The sequence below is a fragment of the Tamandua tetradactyla genome, chromosome 1 (assembly GCF_023851605.1).
Source record: "Tamandua tetradactyla isolate mTamTet1 chromosome 1, mTamTet1.pri, whole genome shotgun sequence".
NCBI lineage: Eukaryota > Metazoa > Chordata > Mammalia > Pilosa > Myrmecophagidae > Tamandua > Tamandua tetradactyla.
Genome location: NC_135327.1, coordinates 87,484,887 through 87,502,484, shown reverse-complemented (window position 1 = coordinate 87,502,484; position 17,598 = coordinate 87,484,887). Strand labels below are relative to the sequence as shown.

The 17,598-nt window shown below is 37.2% G+C and overlaps 1 protein-coding gene across 2 annotated transcripts in view; it reads right to left on the bottom strand.

The window, feature by feature from the left end:
- DPY19L1 (dpy-19 like C-mannosyltransferase 1) overlaps window positions 1-17,598 on the bottom strand; it is a 119,892-nt gene that overhangs the window by 90,752 nt on the left and 11,542 nt on the right. The window contains exons 1-6 of one of the 2 annotated variants that reach the window (XM_077120028.1): window positions 12,270-12,726; window positions 8,622-8,646; window positions 7,947-8,034; window positions 5,349-5,486; window positions 2,628-2,748; window positions 1,341-1,434 (exon numbers count right to left, since the gene is read on the bottom strand). In XM_077120028.1, coding sequence (XP_076976143.1) covers window positions 1,341-1,434; window positions 2,628-2,748; window positions 5,349-5,486; window positions 7,947-8,034; window positions 8,622-8,646; window positions 12,270-12,711 — 908 coding nt within the window. In that variant the 5' untranslated portion in view covers window positions 12,712-12,726. Of the gene's footprint in view, window positions 1-1,340; window positions 1,435-2,627; window positions 2,749-5,348; window positions 5,487-7,946; window positions 8,035-8,621; window positions 8,647-12,269; window positions 12,727-17,598 lie in introns of those variants that run through there. The other variant, XM_077120039.1, reaches the window with a different exon arrangement.

Here is a 17,598-nt window from a genome sequence, read left to right as displayed (position 1 = left end):
TTGGTATTGTCTTTTGGTTACAACAAGCATTATAAGAAAATAGCACTAAATATTTACTTATTTTTAGAGTTTCTTTGATTAAAAAGTAGCATAAACTATAGATATACAACTTAGCAACGCCATGTTTCATATTTTAATTTCTCTTACACTTAAAAATCTAATCTCTCAAAAGTAATAAAGCTATCCATAAGACAGGTGAGCAATACTGAGCAAAATTAATATATCCCACCAAGTTTTCTACCTTTGGCCCTTTGTGATTCAGACACACTGGCCTACTTTCCCACCAGTCAGCCTCCTTTTCTGATTATCATATTCCTTTGATTATTTTGTTCATATTCCTTTGATTGTCTTGTTCCCAAAACAATATCTTTTACATCACCCTTTTCTTTTGGATGAATGGTCTGGGAATCGAATCCTGGTCTCGGGCATAGCAGGGGAACATTCTACCACCTGTGCACCCTTCATATCACCTTTTAATCATAAATTTTCATTAAGTTTCCCCCAATAAAAAAATTACAGTAAAAGAACTATGTCTGATATATTAGCATCAAAGGGTCTCAAATACATATAAAAACATATCTTAAATTGATCTTCTAATAACTTCCTCATTTGACAAATATTTATCAAGTAACTGCTATGTATTTAAACACTGAGCAAGGAAGATAATGAACTTAAAATGCCACATTCCAAAGACAAAAAGATGACGGGATTATAACAGGCTCAAACTCATTTTCCAAAATTGAAAACCATACACATATGCCCATATTTCTGTGGGGCAGTAAACAGAAAGGAAGAAAATTTTAAAGGTATATTGCCATGGTAAAACAGCTCAAATAAGTGCGTAATAATTGGTAATTATTACAAAAGTAAAAAAAAAAAGAAATGCAACATAAAAACCCTACGAGATTTTGTCAATCTTTGAGTTTCAGGAATTTGCTCAATTGTGAAATAAATCAAGTCATATTAAATATCTGCATAGAATACATTTCTATTATAACATTTATAAGAGCCATTAGCTCAATTTGATGAGTGATCCTTTCCTTTATATTTTATGTGAACAATTTATATATGTATGCTCAAATGCCTATGATCCCTTAAAATTTATAAAATATCCTTGCCATGCTCTATTTACACCTCCTAAATTATTTCAAGTTTTATTGTTCAAGCCAATGGGAAAATACTAAAATGAGAACTAATTTTATATCCACAAGTTGATTCTGTAAGGAATGACACTCATATAACTGAACTAATTAAGTTTATTAATGATGACCTCATTATTTCTACTATTGCATTGTCTTCTTAGAAACATAAGCTAAAATATTCTCAATGAATAGTCTTACCTTAAATAGGTGCCATATATGAAGAATAATGCCATCATTAGTCCATTTAAAATAAAAATTACAGCAACATAAAAGCAAGCAGGATCTCCCAATCCTGTAAAAATAAACAAACAATAAATTATCTTATATATCTAACAATTCATGTTAAAATAGGCTTACTTTGCTAGAGGGAAGTACCTGGAAATGTAGAGCTGTGTCCCAGAAGTCATGTTTCTTGAAGATGATTGTATAATGATGTCGCTTTTACAGTATGACTGTGTGATTGTGAAAATCTTGTGTCTGATACTCCTTTTATCTATGGTATGAGTAAAAATACTCACTTTTTACGGATGAGTAAAAAATATGGATAAAAAATAAACAAGTAATGGGGGAACAAAGGTTAAAATAAATTGAGTAAATTGAAACACTAGTAGTCAATGAGAGGAAGGGGTAAGGGATATGGTATGTATGAGTTTTTTCTTTTTTCTTTTTTATTTCTTTTGCTGGAGAGATGCAAATGTTCAAAAAAAATGACCATGGTGATGAATACACAACTATGTGATGATACTGTGAGCCACTGATTTGTACAGCATGTATGGAATGTTTGTAGGTCAAGAATGTTTCTATGTTAAGGTTTATAAAAATATATTTTTTAAATGTGATTACTTTGAAAAACAGTTACCACAAATATTAAATGGTTATGCTGGGTTCCATCTGTGAACATGACATGACTGCAGAACACAGATGGGACAGAACAGTGGTTGAAGTGGTTTTAAGAGAGATAAGGGCGGGCCACGGTGGCTCAGCAGGCAAGAATGCTTGCCTGCCATGCCAGAGGACCGGGTTCGATTCCCGGTACCCGCCCACGTAAAAATAAAACAATAAAATAAAATAAAATAAAAAAAAGATAAATTCTCTGGTGTCTATGCCTCCTGCTTATGACAGACTGTCACCCTGTGACTTCCTGGGCTAGATCACTAGAAGTCATGCAGTTTCCAGCTACTAAGTGAGAAGCTCAACTACCCTAAGGCACAATGCTATCAAAAAGTCCCCATGACAGGGAAAGGCCACATGGAGACCCGGGTGATAGCCCTGAAGTCATTCCAGCCCAAGAGCCAGACGTGTGAGTAAAGGAGTCTCTGGCTGTCTCCTCCAGTCCAGCCACTCAAGTCTTACTGGCAGAGGCCCTGACACCATCCCTGCTGTGCCCAGCTCTAATTCCTGACTCACAGAATCTGTCAGCATAACAACATGGTAGTTCAGTGCCCTGCGGTAGGTAACTGGATGGAAGCATAGAAAGACACTTGCCTTCACAGCTTTCAACAGGACTGAGTCCTTCTCCTCTGGTAACTGTCCAACATATCCTGGTTTGAACACCAATCAAGTCCATTATTTTGGTATAAATGCGGTACCAGCTGGCTAGGATTACCTATTTAAAAGAAAGTAGAGACACCCTGAGAAAATACACTGTCTGCAAAAGTTTTCATTAATAGAACATCTCTGGGATATTTTGGAAATTGTCAAATTTTCTTTCCCTGAACCATCCTCTAGACTCTCTTTAAATTTAGTAAATGATCCTCAAAATCCCCTACCCAGATTCTTTATCAGTTTTTGTTCATCCCTGGTGGAAATAAAATATAGTAAGAGTCATACAAGACCTAACTTTTAAAGATGTGAAATCTCCTTCAAATTAATTCATAAATAAAAAATAATCTCAATTAAGATCCCAAGGGTCTAAAATTTATCTCGAGGCATAAGGAAAAGGAGACAATGAAGTGAAGGCCCTAAGAGACATTACAATTTACTGCTTACAATAATTAAAATAATGTGCCGCGGGGGAGACAGCGGTGGAGTCTCAGGTCCCACTTCAGGGCTGAGGCACTCATTTCCCAGCTGCCGGGGGTAAGCGGCTGATAACTCCAGCTGAGTCTCTGAGCTAAAAAGAGCACCTCACTCACAGTCACACCCTCTCCCCAATGACTGATTAATCAACAGGGGGGACTATAAAGGTCCCAGACCCTTGCCCCAAGATGGGACAACACTGCAAGGCCATCCCATCTCCAGAGCCCTCCATGGACTGGCTGAGATCTGTGCTGCAACTACATTACAGCTCTGCTCTTCCTCCTCCCTGACCCTGCTGCCTTCACCCCCTGCAGGTGGCGACCCAGGGGCATTTCCCTACACACGTCCTGTGTGCACGCGCCATCTCAAAGGCTGTTTCCCAGGAGCTGAACACAAACTCCAGAAACAGATGCAAGCATGTATGTGTAATAATTGCGTATATAATAAAGAAGCTACTTCAAATCAGTAGGGGGAGAATGGACCATTCATCAAGGGGTTAGGTATCAGAGAAGCCCATTTGGAAAAAATATAAAGTGAGATTCCTACCCTGACTATACATCAAAGCAAATTCCTGATACATTAAAGATTCAAATGATAAACATTAAATTATAAAAGAATGAGAATTATTTTATATTTTGTATAAAGATTATAAATTTAAAAAGATACATAGATTATTATATATCAGTATAGAAAACAAACATTCACATCATACACAAAGCTAAAAAGCAAAGAAAAATCTGAGGAAAACATTTTATCCATATAACTATAAAAACTTGCCTATAATAAATGCGCTCTTACAAAATTTCAATAAAAATAAAGACAAGGAGCACAAGCAATTACTTTTTAAAGTGCAGAGTCATAACATATATATATATATATGGCAATGAATGAAATGTTTCATACGATTTCAGTTTCATTTTTGCCTACCAAATTAGCAAGGATGAGGAAAAATAAGCATTTTCAAAAACACTGCTGGTGAGACTTTCAATTAGTACAACCTTTCTTAAGAGCGTTCTGCCAACATAAATCAAATCCATTAAAGTATATTTTGTGTTGAACTAAACAGATTTACACCCACAAATTTATCGTAAAAAAAATAATAATGATATGTGCAGATTTAGCTGCCAGGATTGCTTATTGCAGCTTTGTTTAGAATATTTTTTTTAATTGAAAACAATAAGAGTCTTTATAAAAATTGGGTTAAATAAACTGTGGTAGATTATACAATGGGATGATATCATAGAACCATTAAAATGATGCTATTGAAGAAAAAATTACATAGGAAGATGGTTATAAATATTCTTAAAGACAAAAAGCACTTAGGAAAAAATAGGTGCCATGTGATCCCATATTTATAAAAGCATATGTCTATGTGGGTATAAAGTTCTCAATAAGTAGTACCTTAATAAGAACACACTGAACCATGATGGGTATCTATTTATCTGTAACATAGATTATCTCCTTTGTATCAATCAGGTTAACTGATCTCACTCAATCAGAACTGAGAGCCTACTACGCACAGGCATCTTGTCAGGGGCTGGAACCCCAGCAGTGATGCGGCTCTGGCCATCAAGTAGGTTTGGGACCTAGCAGGAATGCACGGTAAATAAAACCATGAGCTAGTTAAGAAGAGGGGGCCCAGGGGGAAGGTGTGCATAACAAGAGAAATTCTTCCGGGGTGTCAAGGGGGACACCGCAGAGGAAGCCACATCCAAACCAGACCCTGGAATATGCACAGGGACGTGTCAAATGAAGGCAGGGATGGTAAAGGAGAGGCCATAAAAAGTTACTGATATTGCCTCCTCCCTCACCTCCTGGATCCGCCCATTTCCCCTCCACCCGCCCAAGCCCCAAGAAAGTACACTCAACAAAAGGAGGAGTCCTGGGTAGGGGAGAACTATTGTCTGGCAAATGACATGTAAAAGTACCCTAAATGCACACCAAACCTAGATCATTTCCACATTTTCTAAATGGTTAAGCCACCCACAATCAAGTGTTTTTTCTTCTATATTCCTTAAGATACATATTTTCTTAAAAATTTTTTTTTCAATTGAATAGACCTTAGATTTAGAATCAACACAATAAACAAAAAAAAATAAAATAAATTAAAAAAAAATAAAAAGATAGAATCAACACAATGCCAGTAGCATAAAAAAGCAAAAAATCTCAATTGAAAAAGTAACTTACCTCAGGGTAAAGATTGAAACGTTTTAAGGTGTTAATAACAAGGGGGTATTCAGTCAATTTATCATTCATAACCATCCATACGCCACTTAGAAATGAGGGCGCTTCCACAATCGTCTTGAAGTAGGAATAATACAACCCCTGCAATAAGCAGAAGCTCTAGCTATAATAAAAGGTATATAATTACATCTCTTCCTAGCTTAGAAAACTTAAAATACACTGTTTTTGAAAAACAAAGCAATCAAGCAAATAATTACCATCTGATACCAACTAATTTTACAAATTATTTTATTGCCTATCAGTTTAGCATATCGTAGGAACCCCAAAGGACTGGGGCTATGGGGGCAGGGGAAGGGAAACAGTGGTGTGACCCTGATTTGAGGGAGAGAGAGAATTTTTTGGCTTGATCTGCCACTTTCAGAAGGTGACAGAAGTGGACGGATACATGGGACAAAAAGCAAGAATGTACTAGAAGCCTTAGTAGAAAGTATAACTGGCAATATAGGGGCAAGCAGACAAACACAGGATATAAGTTTCATCCTCTACAGGGTTTTACCTGAGGATGATCTGGCAGCCAATAATACCATTAGCTGCCAAATTCTCAAGTGTGTTTAAGGTTCATAAAAACTTAAGTGATTTGCCTACTCAGATATGTATTGAAGAAGAAGAAAAAAAAAAGCTCTCAATACTGTGGTGTTCTAGTTCTCATATTACTATTTTAATAATTATATTTCCTGCTTTGTTTTGCAGTGTTGACATTGGATTCATGTAAACGTTTTATTCAATTATAAAACAAAAATTTGAAAATCCCTAAATGTCAAAAGCAATATCAAACAAAGGAATCTAACTATATATTAAATTTGGACCTTAAGTTCATAAAAGAGGACTTCAAAAAACTAAGACAAGTAAGTTGACTGTCTTCCCTAGTGAAATATATCCTAAGGTCAAAAAGAACTATAAGAAAATTTTAAATTATTTTCAAAATTATATTTTTAGTGATACCTTTGTTACTTCTGTTCCTGGCCAAAAAAAAAAAAATACTCTGAAACGAAAAATCTCTGGCTAAGAGAAAAGATGCAAATATAATACTAAATAAGTAAAAATTGAATAGTCCTAAATTTGAATTTTAAAATGTGAATAAAGTCATGATTTTTTTTATTTATTAAAAAAAAATTAACTAACACAACATTTAGAAATCATTCCATTCTACATATGCAATCAGTGATTCTTAATATCATCAAAGTCATGATTTATTTTCTCTTTTAAAAAAAGTTTCATAATTCTCTTCTCTAAAAAAGCCTGAAAGCAATGGGCAATCTAGCAGCAATGGGCATCTCTAATACCAAGGGTGTGAGCTCCCATTGACACTGAAAGGAACTGAGATCCTTGGAAAATTGGCTGATTCCAGGTCTAAGGAGGAAAGGCACAAGATGAGCCTGTGGGACTGGAAAGAAAGGAAGCTATAGAAAATTAGCTAGGACATGTCAAAGGGACATTGGAGTCAACCGTAAAAGCTCTCACCAGCTAATGATAGGAAAGTTTACAAATTATGCCAATGTTAAAATTGATCGGTTCATAATACTCCAAAAGAAAATCTCATTGGTTACCACTGGAAGATGCTAGGGAACCAACTCATATATCTGAAAACAGTTAATTAAAAGATTCAAGCATTTTTCCTGCCTTTCCTGTATGAAGTATTCCTCAGAGAAACAAAATAGGTATTGGGGAAAAGTCCTCCTTTATAGAAGGATTTCAGCAAATAAATGTAGAAAAAAAATAACAGATTAGATCATCACCATTTGCCAATCCTAATGGAACAAATGATCTAGATGGGTGGCATGACAGTGCCCCAAGCCACTGACCAATCTTAACATCACAAAAATGTAAGACAACTAGTGCAGGGCACCACCTATGAAGTATTTCTGTCAGGAAATAATCAAGTCTGACGCTTACTAAGATTCTTACTAGCAATTTCAAGAAGCATGGGACAGAGGTACAGGTTAAACAAAACCACAGGGCTGCAATCAGCCAAATGCAGAAACTGGGTAATTCCACAGGATGAATGACCTGGATTCTTTAACAAATAAATGGCAAGGAAAACGAAACAACAACCAAAAATAAAAAACAGGGATGGGAACTTATAAATTAAAAGACTTATGACACACATCAACCAAATACAATGTGTAGACATTGTTTGGATCCTCACTGAAACACATCAACTGTTAAAACAAAACAATGAGTCAATCAGGTCATTTAATCACCAGCTGACATTTGAGGATATTAAGGGATTGCGATAAATTGTTTTCAAGTGTGCCAATGACACTGTAGTTTAAAAAAAAGAGACTACTTATCTTTTGAGATACAGTATGTGAAAGTATTTCCAGATGAAATTATATCACGTCTGGGATTTCCTTTAAAAGGAAATGTGTGAAAAGTGGGGTGTAGATGAAAGAAAAAGGTCAAGGTTGAATCTGGGGATGTATGGGAGGTGTTCTCTACTGTTTCTACTTCAGAAAAAATAACTGAAAATTTCAATAGCAAAAAGTTAAAATTTATTTTAATTGTTAAGGTACTACAATAAAATACCACATGAAACCTAACCATTTCAGTACGAAATGCCATCTCCCTTTCCAAGGTTGACAGGTGAGAAAAATGACGATCATTTTCAAAGAGGTGTGTTATATGGCTCCTGCAAAAATAACAACAATAAAGCAACAGTGTTAAAACTTATACTAAATATTGTTTTTAAAAGAGACCCTAAAAGCAAAAATAAAATTATTCTGAAGTTAACTCTGTAATTGTTCTTCTCAATACATCTTACATTTTTACTAAAATTTCTCTCTATTAGAAAATGTATTCAAATTAGATATTAAAATTAAAATGAACTGGGATAATATTTTAAGTGAAGTATAACAAAAATATAGATTAAACTATAAAATGTCACTGAGTTCTGAAATAAGTTTGATTAATGAAATTGCTATTTTTATCCAGAAGATTAAAAAAATTAATCTTCTCAACATGAAGACTTTATTAATGCTAAGCAAAGCAGAGTCTCAAATATAACCTCTTTAATAATGGATCTCTTTTTTATTAAAAAAATTCTATTATTCTGATCCTGATTTATCAATTAAACTGCTTTGCTGGACTATTGTGTTGCATGTGATAATGTATACTCATAATTATCATAATGAAATTATTCCTTTAAATACATGGGAAATAGCTTTGGAAAACTATAAACACCTCATACAAATTATCATAGGAGAAAAACAATCTTACCAGTGCAACACCGCTGCAAAGGCAGCTGAAAAAAAAAAGAAATTTAAATTACTCTTTTAGCATATAGAAATATTTTCACCTTACGGAAAAGTATTTTAAAGACAAGCATATCAAAGCTTGGGATATGCAAACGCTGGACTCCTAGGGGTTGCGGAAAGAATACTGACTCTTCAAAAGAAGCCCCAGAGTTAAGCTTAAAATACCAGCAGACTGGGTCAAAAGAGAATTAGGTATATAATGACAATTTTCACTCACTCATTCATTCAACAAAATATATGAGGGCCTAATACTTGCCAAGCACTATACAGGAACCATCAGATGGAAATTACCACAAACAAAACAGAGAGAAGTAAAGATAAACTAAAATAAAGAAAGCCTCGGTGGCCTCAGGAAACAGGACAAGGGAAGGAAAAGAAGAAACTGTCACTTTATACTCTACATACTTCTGCAAGAATTTTTACAATAAATCTTTTTCATTATTTAAGCAAATTTAAATCAAAACAATTAATGAAGAAGAAAAGAAGGGAAAAAAAGGAAGAAAGAAAAATGAAGAGGAAAACAAGCTCATAACAAAATCAGTCTCATGTTAAGATGAACCCATTCACTCTTCTTATATAACAAGATTTATCTAAATTGTAGATTTCTGATAAAATAGCTACTAACTGAGGAATCAAACTGAAAATACTCTGGAGATGAAACAGCTCAGATCTTATTGCCTTATTCTCAAAGAAGTACCTAAGGGTTTTTTTTTTTTTTTCATTAAATCATATATTTTTCCTAGGAGAAATGGTTACAAAAGACAAAGCGTTATTCTTTCTAGATCACTGAAATTGCAAAGATGCAACTCAGCTTATTTGAAATTTATGTCTGAAATTTTTTTTCTTGCTGCCAAATCTATCATTCACATCTTTTTGTTGGCTTTAAAGAATTTCTGCACCCCATGCACATAAAATTTGGGCTTTATTTTCTCAACGATTCTAATATCATTTTCTAAATAAATCACTCCTCCCTCACTGAATATAAATGGCACCTTTATCATGCTAAAGGCTTGTCACATTCATACTGTGGTAATCCCTTTGAGATCATAATTAAAAATTTCATTTCAATTAATTTAGGGAGAATCTACATGTTTATAACTTAGAGTCTTCACATCCATAAACATGGTATACACCTTCAATTGTTCAAGCTACTTTTCAATTGCCCTGGAGGAAAAAATCCTATTGCTTATTCCTTGCAGTTAATATAAATTTCATGTTAAGTTTTTACCTGGGCGTCAATATCCATGAAATCTTTTTCCATTATACTTTACTGGATATTATTAATAAATTTATTTTTGAAGTGCACTTGTTTGCTAGTATACTTGTTTTAGCTTGCTTAGTAAATTATGAATCTCATAGTTTTTAGTTTCTTATCTTCAATTGTTCGTTTTTAAAAATATTATTTACACATTATAATTTGCTCCTTTTAGATAATTTTACTGCTAGTTTCTTCTCATTTTGCAATAATAATAAAGCTTAAGAGGAGTAGTTCAAGTGGAGTACTTAATTCTGGTTACAAAGATGTAACTTGACACCATTGTCTCCTGGTGACTTTAACAGCAATGCATTTCATGTTAGTGCCTGACCTTCACAATTCTTGGAGTGATAGGTAGAATCTGTGCAGGTCATCAATCCTCTACTTCCTCACAAATACCAGTTTCTCCAGAGAAGGCTGGTAGATGCAAGATGGCCTTTGGTATCAAAACCATGGGCAGCCCAAAACCAGTTTGGGGGGATGTCCTCTGTTCCTGCGATCTTTTCCTCTGAGCCTACTTGCAGGTCATACATCCTGAAAACATAGACTCTCGTCCTTTAAACAACCTTTGAGACATCAGGAACAGAGGTCACCTCCCTCTGAACCAGGATTATGAGGACAGGGAGACATCAGAAGCATATCAAATGCGAGAAGTCCTTCAAAAGAAGATCTGGGCTAAAATCCACTCTACAGTATATAGCCAGCCCTATAACTAACCAGATGGACTATGCCAAGTCAAACCTCCCCACTTCTATTACCAGCGCTCACTTGCCATTCCCATAAAATTTCCCTTAATGCTCAGATCAGGGAGACAGTAGCACCTTGCCTCCTGTCTCTTTGTTGGTCAATCTTGCAATAAAACACTTTCTTTTCTCAAAACTCAGATGTCATAGTATGGACCTCTATGTTTGTCAGACAGTGAGCTCAGTAACAGTATCTTCCTTTAATTCAATCTCTACTCCACTAGATCTAGAAGACAGAACCATCAGAGTTCCAGCATGTGAAAAGCACTTTTTTACTGTCTCCAAGTTGATTCATAATTTGCCCAGTGTTTTGTATTCCTTTGTTCAAGTCAATTTAATAATAAAATTGCAGCCAATATATGAATGGCCAAGCACTTTATAAGTGCTTCACTTGCACTCATTCAATGAATCTTTACGATTTTCCTACATGGTAGTACTAATATTTCCCTGGTATATATAAGAAATTGAGGCACGGAAGGTTAGTAACTTGCTCAGGGATACACAGCCAGTAAGCAGAGTAACCAAGATTGGGAATTTTGACCTGAAAACCATGCACTACCTCAGCTTATAGGATGAATGGGCTAGACAAAGGACTAGGCTTCCTTACCCTAAGGTATATTCCCCTTCCTTATTTTTTATTTTATTTTAAAGAGAAAATTTTAAAATTGCTACAATTCATTGTTTTACAGAATGTTTTACAGAAACTATAAATTTCATGTAGAAATTTGGAGCTATACTTTATTCAAAAATTGAAATAAAATTATATTTATCTATGTCACTTTAAAAATGAAGGCCCCAGGAAAGAAAATACTTCCTTGTGAACATATAATTTCAGCATAAAGTCATACAATCACAAAACCTTCTGAAAGCCCCCCTAGAAAGCTTTCCTCACCTTCTTAACTATAGAAAAGCATACTCTAAATGATTTTCAATAAGTTTATTCCTATAATTATGAACCCTGTCCATAGTCTTTTGGGGGTGTCACAAAAATTGATGATCCATTTTTCTACTTTAACACACAAGCTCTTTTTTAGCATTCTGAGGCAAATACAGCATATTTTTAACAAATCAGAACATAACAACTGAACACTTCAAAAATCCAAACCTGTATAAGAAAAAGGTGTTCAAGGAAAGGTTTATTTGCTTTTTAATCTAACGCAAAGGATCCCAATCTTACAACTGAGAACTTTCAAGGGCTCTTATGTTTTGCTGGAAGCACATTAATCATCTATACTCTGGGCCTAAATTAGGTACTCCCTTTCTGATTAAAGAAACTTTGTACCAGATTATTTCACATTATATCAAATTTTAGTCATAGGGGATTTGAGAGGATTCTTTACTGAAAGTTATTCTTCTGTTATCAGAACCTTGGTTAAACAAAATAGACTGTAAGTCCCTGAGGGCAGGAACAACTTTTGACCTGATTACCCCAGGGACTTGGCACAAAACCTAGCACACTGATGGGACTCAAATGTATGCTGAATGAATGCGTAAAACTTTCTATAGCCAAGGAGGAAAATGACCTAATCCTAAATCATGTCCACATAATAAACTTAGATTGAATGTACTTAGATTATTATATACATCCATGTATGTGTGTGGAATAGCTTACCGCGCCCCCTAAACAGAGTGTCCTCCTCCACTAGGTATAAACTGAACGCAAGACTCGGAAGCGCCAGCCGCCCCAGCCTCGGGTTTCCCCGCGCGGGGCACTTCCCTGCCTCCGCCGCTCCGTAGTCAGGGGCCCGCGCCCCGCCCCATTCCCAGCCCCCGCAAGGTTCCGCCGGCGCCACGGTCCCGGCTCCCCGTGACGCCCTCGTCTCCCAACCACTGCTCAAAAGGCCAGTCGTGACTGAGGGTCTTTCCTTTCCTCCAGGCGGACTCACAACCACATGTCCAGCGGGGACGCACCCCACTTCTCCGCCCTCCCTACTCCCCAGCCCCGCCGCCTCAAGCTGCCCACAGCAATGAGGGCTGGAGGGAAGAAGAAAACAACCTGGGAGAGGATTCTTCCATAATTTCTCCGCCCCACCCACAAAGTCTGCAGACCTCATCCCTCTCTGCCCAGCACCCTGAGCCCCGGCTGCTCTAGCTTCCTCCCCTCCCCCAACTGGGGAGCCAATGCAGCCCCTTCCGGTCCGCCATCCTGGGCCCCTTCCTAAATCCCTTCCATCAGCTTCTCTAGGCAGTAGAGCATCCGGATCTGTATTCTTAAAATACCCGAGCTGAGTCTTCTGTGCTTAAGTTTGAGACCCACCATCCTTGTGGCTCTCTTCCTGGTGCCCAAGCTCTAACAGCAAGAAGCCTCGAGGAAGCCAAAGAGGACCTCTTCTTGTTTTGCACTTCGGGGGGAATCCTCAGCTGCAGCCAGGAGGGTGTGCTCCAGACCATATCCCACCCATGTGACATTTCCCTTACTCTTGCACTCAATTATAACCGGTATTTGACTTAAAATTTACAAAGCACCTTCACATGCTCTCAATTTAATTTTCACAATACTGTGAATAATCTCATTTACAAATAAAGAAACTGGGGCTCAGAAATTTTCCTCAAAGGCATACACTCTTGGTAAGTAGCAAGACCTACTTGAACCTAGGTGTTCTAATTCCAAATCTGAGTTTCTTTCCACCGGGACAAAGCTGCCTCCTTTCCCATTATGGGCATTCAGTGACCTCATCTTTTATTTGAAAAGTTTAAAAATACAACCTATTCTTAACTTGAGACTGATCCATACTTAAAGCACTCTAAAGGTTTAGCCTCTCCAAATCTCAAGTGACAAAATGACAATAAAAAGGGGTTAAGTACTCTCCTTAAATATATCTGGATAAGGTTTTCAAAATCAACCTTGACAGAGTCTGTATTCAAACCCCCATCTAATATTACCAACCTTTTCTTCCTGTTCCCTAAGGGTCCATTCAGAGTTTCTTTTCAGAAGCTGAGGTCATCAGAAAATGGTCTCCCTGTTCCACACCAACAATCCATCCTTGAGACTAAAGTCAACTATGTCTTTCTATATGTACAGATCTGAGCATCTTGCCCCCCCTCCCAGGTATCCCCCATGATATGCCATCCCTCATTTACTCTGGTCTATCTCCAGTCAGTTCCCACCACACACCCTTTATTCTGGCTGCACCGGACAATAATCCCCTAAAACACCAAGTATTTTAATGACTCTATTATGACTTTGCTTGTCCCTAAAAAACTCCTGAGTTGTCCTTAAGTTAAAGGGACATAGAAGTGGCTTTTTGTGTGGCCTCTATTACTGCACCTAAGCAGAGCTAGTAATGCACATGACAGTTTCCTCTGCTAGACCACAAGGGCCTTGAGGCTGAGTCTGTGTTTGATCACCATTTTATCTATAAGTCCTAGCATCGAGCCTGGCAGCTAACTGCTCATTGGGGGGTGAAGTGTTAAATAACTATTACCTAGGATCCTATAAGTTATAAACATATTCACTAAATAATGATGTAAACACCTGGACAATATCTAAACTCCAAACAGTTCAAAGAGCTCCCATTACATGAAGGTAAAAAAAAATTACAATAAAGTTAATATACAGAAAGAAATCAAATTTCTAGTCTATAATATCTAGAATCAAACAAAGGTAAGTTTCTGCATTGTAAATAAGTGAAAAGATATTATTTGGGCCCGGTATGAGAGAAAACTGCTATGCATACCACAAAGCCCAGCTCCTTCCTTCCTTCCTTGCAGCTCTTAGATTTTTGCATGGGTTATGGGTACTGTCAGGTCATCAAGTATAAGGTACCTCCTAGATGCATAATGCTTTTTCCTAGAAGGTGATAAGAATGTGGAAGAAATGTTAGTGGACATTTTGGCCTTTAAGCATAAAACTTTAAGAGATAAAATATAAGCACATGAAATAATTAAAGAACACAAGACAATGTGGCCATTTAGGCACTCAAGCAAATGGCACAAAGTCTTATAATCGTAAGAAATCTGAGAAGGTAGGTCAGTAATGGCCTTCTCAGGGCATGGTTTAATAAAGTGGAATCACAGGGGGGCCTCAGACAAGGGTATTACTTAGAGGGGCAGGGAACAGCAAGGAGAAACGATGGATGCAAAAGCTGGATGCGAACATCAATCCAAGGTAATAAAAGAATTCCCATCACAAAAACTGATGGTATAGACTTAATAATAACAAAAAAGTAATATTTACTGAGGGCCTTCTCACTATATAAGCAATACCAGGCTCTCAGGCCTGCATGAATACCAGGAGGGAGACTGGCCAGAGCTTCCCAACCAGGGTGGCCAGGATTGCCAAGAATGGGACAGCCAGAGAATCCAAGGACAGCAACCTCCAGGCTTTGGAAAGCCCACTCTTCTCCACACTGTGCCACACAAATATTTTCATTTCTCTGTGTCCCATAATGGGTAAATGGCTGGGAAGGACTGAGCTAGTCAATAAACTAGCTCAGAGCAAGTATCCGAAAGGAGACCATCATAATGCAGCAATATAGAGCCACAGTGGTCTAAACTCCAGTTTCCATTAGGTACACCAGCAGCATTAAATAAAACCAATGATACTTCAGGATTAATCCAGGGCCCCTAAATCTGAAACTCCAGGGATTTTTTGCTTTCTAATTCACAAGTGACCCAAATGTACTCTGGTACAGAGAATGACTAGATGAAAATCTAGGAAGTTATTCACAACCTTGAGTGAGAATCCATTCTTTGCTACCTGAGGTGTGGAGTAAGACTAGCAGTAATTGTATCACAGGGGAGAGACTGTTAGAAACGCAGAATCTCAGGCCCTACCCCAGACCTCTTGAATTAGAATCTAGAGTTTAACAAGACCCCAGGTGATTAATGAACATTTTTAAGGGCAGAGTGTCTCAATAATGACAGCACAATGAAGTCACCTGGGAGTCTAACCATTCCTGAGGCCTTCTTCTCCCTCTAAAGATTTTGAGTTACTAGGCTTGGCATTAAGGTTTCTAAACAGTCCCAAGGTGATTCTAATATGCAACCAAGATTGGGAATACTGACCTAGGAAAAGCAGGTTAAGATTGCATTCCTAGATCCCATTAGAGATTCTGATTCACCAGATCTTACTTGGGGCTTAGAAATCTACATTTTTTTAATAAACCCTCAGACAACTTTGATATAGACCAAATTCTGAGAAGCAGAGTTTGAGCTCCTTATGTGAGGAGGTCCAATGAGGAGAATATGACAACAATCCAGGGTATGACAGGAGGAGATTTGGACCAGTAGTGGTGAAATGGGCTCTATTAAAAGCCAAATATAATTTCAAAAGATAATCTGAAGTAGAAACTGACAACTTGATAGCCGAACATAAAGATTAAGAAAACAATTAAAGATTGAAATCAAATTTTCTTTTTACTTCCTCTGGTAAGAAGGTCATTCTTAAGAAGATATATTCTTTTGGTTTTATATGACAAATTATCTAGCCATACTAGGTCTCATTTTCACCAAGTATAATGTAAAAAGAGGTTTTACTTGTCTATCTCTGGTCCTACCATTTATTGACTTTTAATAGCTACTGCTATTACCACTTAACTCAGTCTTCAAACTCACTATTGTGGTATCCAGGGCGATTTTCTTTCTTCTATTAGATCTTCCTGTTCCCCACACTACAAGACTTGGCAGGTTTGGCCCTTTTAATTGGTCTTCTGCTTTGAAAAGGGAAAAGCTTTCTATTTTGAATAGGGAAAGAAAGAATGTACTCAATTTATTAATAGAGATATTGAGTCTCTAAGGGAGAAGCTTTAAAAATCATAGACAAGACAAAGGAACTTCTGCTCCTAGTAAGAGCCAGGCCTGAGTGGACTACGTGAGGATGGCTTTAAGGGTGACTTTAGTTAATTTGACTCTCCTCCATATATTTGGCAGAATAGTGCTTTATAGTGGTTAAGAAAGGAAATTCTTAGAAAAATAATGCCCTAACATTTGTATTTCAATTTGCAGTATACAGAGCACTTTCACATATTAAGCAAAAATGGTCCTGGTCTGCTTTTGAGGCTGAGATGGGTCTTATTTTCCAGTGAGGCCCCAGGTCACATCTGAGACATGGAAGGGCAGGACCAGAAGCCAGGCACCATGGTTCTGGCCACTCTTGTTCCCAGGACTCCACGTCAGGCATGAAAATGTAAATAAGCACATTCAACCAAAAGGATGCATTGGGATATGGCAGGGAACTCCTTACAAACAAAAAAATCAGGGACAAAACAGTTTATTTAAAGTGAATATATGAAAACTCCAGAGCATGAAAAGTACACATCACCGTCCCCAAACAGAATATAATTAGATCTCTAAACAGAGAAATATACCAAGTAAATGTTCATGTATTTTAAATATTTATATATTAAAGTAAGCAATACTTAATACAACAATTACCCAACATATGTGTTTTTAAAGCAATAAATTCTAACTTCCTTTAAAAATCTTACTCTTGGATCAAGATAGTTAAGTAAGATGCTTGAGGGAACTATACTACTATGAACACTTTTGACAACCAGATAGATGGGCAGAAACATCTTTCTCAGAGCTCCAGAAAACAAAGGACTGCAGTTAAGAAGGCAAGTGCCAAACCAAGAAAAAGCCCATTCTCTGCGCTCCCTGGCTGGCCCTCTCACAGGCCTCACTGGGCTGAGCCCCAGCTCCAGGTACAGATCCCTGGTCCCAGTCCCAGAGGAAACGGAGTGGCCCTTTGGAATGTGCTGGGAGCATGTATGTTTGGCCTAATCTGTCTGGTAGGGGCCTGAGGACTCACTGTACCAGAACTTGACCTGAATGAGTAAGGCAACTCAGAGCCCTCCTACAGAACATTCTGGGGGAGTAGACAAGTCATGCTGCAATGGACAAGGAACTGCGACTCTAGGCTACAAGATACAGTGCCTGGGAATGTAAGGAATCTGTTTCCTAGGGAAGAGAGGACGTTTGTAACCTTGTAAACAAGGGCA